The sequence below is a fragment of the Mirounga angustirostris genome, unplaced genomic scaffold (genome assembly GCF_029215605.1).
Source record: "Mirounga angustirostris isolate CCGP_5_RB_7025 unplaced genomic scaffold, mMirAng1.0.hap1 SCAF_7, whole genome shotgun sequence".
Lineage (NCBI taxonomy): Eukaryota > Metazoa > Chordata > Mammalia > Carnivora > Phocidae > Mirounga > Mirounga angustirostris.
The window spans coordinates 121,035,559-121,041,558 of NW_026991715.1; the positions used below are offsets into that span (position 1 = coordinate 121,035,559).

Genomic DNA, 6,000 nt, shown 5'->3' on the forward strand with positions numbered 1-6,000 from the left:
GACTGTCACTGGCCCCTTGTTCTGACTAAAGGTCAATGTGCAAAGGAGGACCTTCTGAGAGTCCCAGATGTCAGTCCATATCACAGGCTGGTTTTCTCTCTTTGCCGATAAAAAATGGTTCTTTCTTTCACATTCAGACTTGCTGAGAAAAACAACATCGTCATCATCATCAACCATAAACATCTCTTGCAAGAAGACAGAAGATTCTCAGCTGTGGCAGATTCCCAGCTGGTAGCAGGGGAAACATAACTTAGTTGGGAAGCCCCAGACAGATACATAAAAGGGAAATCCATCATATCGGGCAGGTGTCCAATGAGCAGTACAGGCCGTAAATGCTACGGGGGTTATGTGTCAATACCTCAGCCCTGGGTGTTAAGCATCATAATTTTCACCGAGGAGAACAGTGAGTCTCAGAGGAGCTGATGTGCCTGTTGGTGGTAAAACTCAAATTCAAACTGAGGTCCAATGGGCACCAAAGTGTTTGCCCTTGAACCACACCCTCTCCCCCTGTATATACCAGCTTTGCTTCTTTCCTCCAAGAAGGCTAGAACTTGGTCAGTGAAGACCATCAGAGCCTTGCCTGATTTGGATCCAGACACACAACAGGAGGCAGGAACCTGTCCTGGAACTGATGTAGTGATATACCTGCTTTTGACTTCCCTGTGACATGATGGGCCATTTACCTTCAGGAGAAGAAGGGGTTGCTGACTCAGTCATGTCCTGTGTGTACATCTTAAATCCCAGTTGCCTGAGGAAGCATTTCTGTCAGATGTACTTTCACCTCATTTAGGGCCAGATGGCATACTCTCTGAGACTGGGATAGAACGAGCCTTCAATAAATGCCTGATTGCTAGGACTGACTCATGTTTGTGGAAGCAGACACAGTAAGGTCCAGGAAAAGAATACCTCGCTGTTCCTACCTGTCTGTGATATGCAACTTCAATTTGCTTGTCTTCAGAACATTCTACATCTGGTTTTTTTGTTTTTGTTTTTGTTTTTGCTTAGTGTTCCTTTGATAGGGAGAAATTAAGTAACTATGTTCATTGCATGTAGGATTCTATGTACCTGCACAGTATGACACTTCCCATAGATATGAAATTCAGGCATAAAAAAATATTTTTGTTAATGAAGTACAGTTAACATAAAAAATATTTTGAAAGATTATAATGTCTTGACTATGGATGACTAATAATCTAAAAAGAGTAAGTTGTTATCTTGTTTACAGCTTAGAAATTAGTGAACTGTGTAATGAGATGGCTAAAATAGCTCATGAATATTAAGCTGCCTTAATGGATGCAGAAAGTCCAGAACTAAGGATTTCACATCTGAGTTTTAGATGACAAACATGATGAGGGGTATCGTGAGTGCAGACTCTGGGGCATGTTGTCAGGGCAGGGAAGGGTGGGACCCCACTGTGGGTGAGAAGAACTGCAAGGATAGCAAAAAAAAAAAAAAAAAGAATTCAGGAAGAAGGGGCATAATGTTTGTTTTCAAATATAGCACTTAAAGGGAAGAGAGATTAGATTCATTGTGTGTTGCTCCAGCAACTGAACAGTAGGTCAATAGGTAGAAGAAAATGTTGATTTAGTGTAAAGCAGGACTTTCTAAAAATGAATCTCTCCTAGAATGGACTGGCCAGCGAGGAAGCAAGATTGCCAGCTGATTATTTTCAAGAGGTGGGCTGGCCCATTTACAGAAAAGGCTACTGAGGTGGAAGTTCATGCACCTGATAGGTACCTCTGAAGGTGGTTACCATACTCATCAAACATTTTATTGGGCATGTTATTAACATTATACTGTTCAAGGTCGGGGGAAAAAATCACTTCCCTAAAAGACACCCTCATTGCTTTGTTTACACAATGAGCAGAGGGCTGATTCCAAAGCTTTACCAAATTCAGTTCTTATCAAATCAATGTTCAGAAAGTGATTAGATGAGTTGGAATCTCATATTATTTAAATCATTACCACAGAGGTTACAGGGTTTTCTCTTTTTTAAAAAAAATTGAGGGTTTTTATGGACACATGTGAACACATTAAGTTATTTTCATTATTGACATATCTTTAATTGTTCTCTAAAACTACACCAAGTCTCCATAACTGTGCAATTTACCAGTGGAGTGACCAGAGAAGTTTAATCCTCAGGTTCACAAATTTAATCAATATAACCCATGCCTGTTTTTCTAAGTTAAACAATTTACTGTGCCACATTCTCACTGTATCACTCAGATTTATCTTTACATTAACAATGCTCACCAGCAGATAGCCAAAAAGCCTCGCCAAGTTGGACCAACTTCAAGATTTGTTTCCATGCTGGGGTATTTCATGCGCTTGGCAGAAGTAGGCTGCAACTGGGGCTCCATTTATTACATTATGCTATAAACATTATGTCCGGACCTAATGAGATACTCCACATGACAGTCCCGTAGGTAACCAAGCACTGTAAACATCTGTTAACACAAGCACCAGATATAGCATAGAGAAGATGCCTAGTATCCATTTTAAGTGGTTTATAATGTGGAGTCTGCTGTTTATGCACTAATAATAAAAAAACACAGCCCCAAACTCTGTCTAGAACAAATATTTGCAACGCAAAGTTATGCTCAGTTTGAAAAAAAAAAAATGCACTGGAGAGTCATGGCTTTGTCACTGCCTTTATAGACTTTCATTTCACACTTTAGCCTATTAAGTGTTGGCCTTCCATAGCATTCAGCAGACCAAAAAAATTTCACTGTGATATATTTACTCCAAATGGAAAGCTGAATGTTGGCTCACCAACTTTCCTTAGACTTATGTGAATCAAAAAGTTTACAAGGGTGGAAGGAGATAAAGGACAGGCCAAGCTTAAACTACAAATGATGTCCAAGGATCTCTGGGTGAAAACACATCCTTCCAGCTCCATCTGAAGTCCATCTGAAGAGAAACCGTAAATAACCAGAGACCCCTAGAAATCTAATCTGGGAACAAGCTTTTCTCAAAAGGAAACAGAATCCCCAATCACAGAAAAGATGGAACTAACAATCCTGTGGACTAAGTCATTTTGTTTCTATCTAGCATTTTAATTTCTGGAAAATATTTCACATTAATTACCTCCAAAGTGTATATACCTTGGCACCCCAGAGAAAAGGACTAGCAGGGTGACCCAGGTGGAAACTAGCCTAGAACACCAATTGCTCACGGCACAGCCGCCGCAACATGTATGAAAGGTGAGTGCCTTCCCAGGCACACGTGCCAGGGATTCTAAAGGTAAACACCCCAGAGACCATCTAGTTTCTGGACTGTGCCCAGCTGCACCCCAGGAATCTCAGACCTGCAGCTCCAACTCGGGTCTGGGCCTCCAAGGTTCTGTACCTACACATAGAACCCTCATCCTCCTATGCAAGTCTCCTGAGAGCTCCAGAAACCTCCTCCTCCAGCCTTCAGCTCCTCAAAGGCAATGGGTTTAGTGTTTTAAAGCTAAGCAGGGTCAGGCCTGGTTAGTACTTGGATGGGAGTTTAGTGTTTTTAAGTCCGTGGTATTTAAATCCTATGCAGGAACTCCTGCGACTTCCCAACCCCCTGGCCTCCCGTTACCTTTCCCTATCCCTTCCAAGGTCTCCTGGCTGCACAAATGGGCGGGCGGCACCTCTCTGGCCTCCTCCTCCCCCCTGCACAACCTACTGGCTCAGGCGCCGACACGCCTCCCCAGGCGCACACACGCGCGCACACACGCGCACACACACACAGCGCGCACGTACACCCATCCAGCACGCGTACCCGAAGCCAGGTTACCAACTCCCGCAGCCGGGCCCGAGTCGGCGTCCCCACTCGGGTTATATATAAAGCACTCGCCCCAAAATAGACTCCCCCACGCACCCGCGAGTGGGTGACCCTGCCCGGCACCCTGTGCACGCCACCAGCACCCTCTCCCCTGACACGCGGCTACCCCACTCACCCGCAGCTCTCATGCCTCAGGCAGTTCTGTCAAAACTTTGAGCCTGGTTGATTTCATAACCACAAGTGTGTCAGGGGCTGGGGGTGCTCGGCTTGCCACGATGTCCACCCACTCCAGCTCCTGGGGACTGGTGGCCGTGACTCTACTGACCCCAGCTCCGCGGGTGCCAAAGCGTGGCTGCAGTCAGCACAAACGCGCAGAGGGCGGTGCGCTTTGGGGAGGAGCGCGCGGTGCCGACGCGCACAGCCCGACGACCTCCCCTCTCCTCGGGTCGCGCCGCCAGGGACCTCTCCCCGCTCCGCGGCGGCAGCCTCAGCAGTTCCTGCCCCAGCCCGGCTGATGATGTCAAAGAGAAACGCAAAACTTTTACGACTTTAACAATCCTGGCTTCAGAGGAAGCCCCTCCAGGTACCGCGAACACCGGCCACAGCGGGCGCCAGCGTGGGATGGTTCGCCTGTCGCCCCCAACTCCTGACGCCCACCACCAATGTCCACACACACACACATCCACAGCGTGGATCGGGTTACAACAACCCACCAGCAGAAAACAACTTCTTCGCGAGGAGGAGGGGAGCACAGCCAACCCCCAAGTCCCCCGGGAAAAAAATGACTCGTGTAAATACACAAGCCAGATCCCCACTTTGATAAACAACTGGTCCACTCCTAGGCCCCGGGCACAAAAGGGGGGACAGAAGAGCCCGACTCCCTGAGCCTCTTCCCCCCCCACCCCCCCCACCCCCCCACCGACCCCGCTCCAGTACCTCTGAGTCTCGCCTTGGGATAGAGAGCGCGGGTTCGCTTCCGCGCTGGGGCCGAGGGCGCTGGGGCCTCCGGCCTGCGTGGCCCCAGCCCGGGGTCCCCGCCGCCGCCTCGACTCAGCAGCAGCCGCCGCCACCGCCGCTCCAGCAGCCGCCGCCGCCGCCGCCGCTCCCTAGACCGCCTCCTCTTCCCATGGCTGCGCCCAGCTTGGCAGCTCGCGGGCTGTCAGGCTTGGGGAGGAGGAGGGGCGGGGTGAAACGGGAAGGGAGGACGGGAGGGGATGGGTGGGAAACGGCGGCCGCCGCTCACCAGGGGTCACGCCGGGCCCGGCCCGCCGCCCCCGCGACCCGGGCAGCAGCGGCGAGGGGAAGCGGGAGTTCGGGGCGACCGGTTCGAGACCCGCTGCGGAGGCGCGGAGCGCCGTCCGGGCCAAGCATTCCGAGGAGCTGGGATGAAGCGTTCCCCGCGAAGGAGTTGGAGTTGGTGCGTGTCACTCTCTTCGGGGCTGCGCGGCTCCTCCTAGAGGAAAGTATTGGTAGTGGCAGGACACTTCCTCTCCGCCCACTCCTGTTCCCGAAAAGAAGGCAGGACCTAAAAGAGCATTAAGTGCAGTCAACAAATTGAAAGGAACACTTAAAGGTAGCTATCTGCAGGAATGGAGGGGAAAAGCGAGCAAGATCGCTTGGAAAGCGTGATTAGCCAACCAAACATTGCCTCTCTCCACCTGCCTCTTGCTCCCTGGGTGAAAGGATAGTTAAAAGTGGAGAGGATCTTCTTTTAGAGGTTAGAAAACAGAGACAGAGAGATGAAGTAATTTGCCAAAGGCACGAGGCATGTTAGCAGAGATGTTATGTCCCGAAGCCAGAGCCAGGGCTGCAGGGTGTCCGGACACAGGCCTCTCAGCCTGAGGAGGTCCTTGTGTGTCCCGCAGGGAACGCCTTTTAACGCCCTGCGCAGGACACAGCTCATCTGTCAAACCCGAGCCTGTCCCCCTCACTCCACTGTAGGGAAATAAAGTGAGGGGAGAAGGGGTCGGAGTGCTTCAGAAAGTTACTAGCGTTGTGCATGAGCATGTCATTTGGTAGAGCATCACCCTCCCAGGCACCCCATGCTTTTCTTAGCAGAAAGTACAAAAGTCCAGTTCCAGGTTGTCTGTGATCTGAAGGAGCAGCCAGTCATGCTGTCTTTTTACTATTTACTACTGACTGCCAGTGTAATGTCATTTATCTAACAGCTTCTAAAGAGCTTCGGCTCACTAAATGACTCTATTATTATTATTATTATTATTATTATTATTATTATTATTATTA

At 49.2% G+C, this 6,000-nt stretch overlaps 1 protein-coding gene across 8 annotated transcripts in view; it reads right to left on the reverse strand.

The window, feature by feature from the left end:
* The window catches only part of GHR (growth hormone receptor), a 258,380-nt gene extending 253,183 nt beyond the window's left edge, over nt 1-5,197 (reverse strand). For 2 of the 8 annotated variants that reach the window (XM_064596737.1, XM_064596739.1), the window contains exon 1: nt 4,693-5,197. Coding sequence is in view for 2 of the 8 variants with exons in the window: in XM_064596742.1 (XP_064452812.1) it covers nt 3,932-3,944 (13 nt within the window). In the remaining 6 variants the exon portion in view is untranslated. Of the gene's footprint in view, nt 1-3,931; nt 4,570-4,692 lie in introns of those variants that run through there. The other 6 variants (XM_064596743.1, XM_045904030.3, XM_064596741.1 and 3 more) reach the window with 4 other exon arrangements.
* Nucleotides 5,198-6,000: the final 803 nt, after the last annotated feature.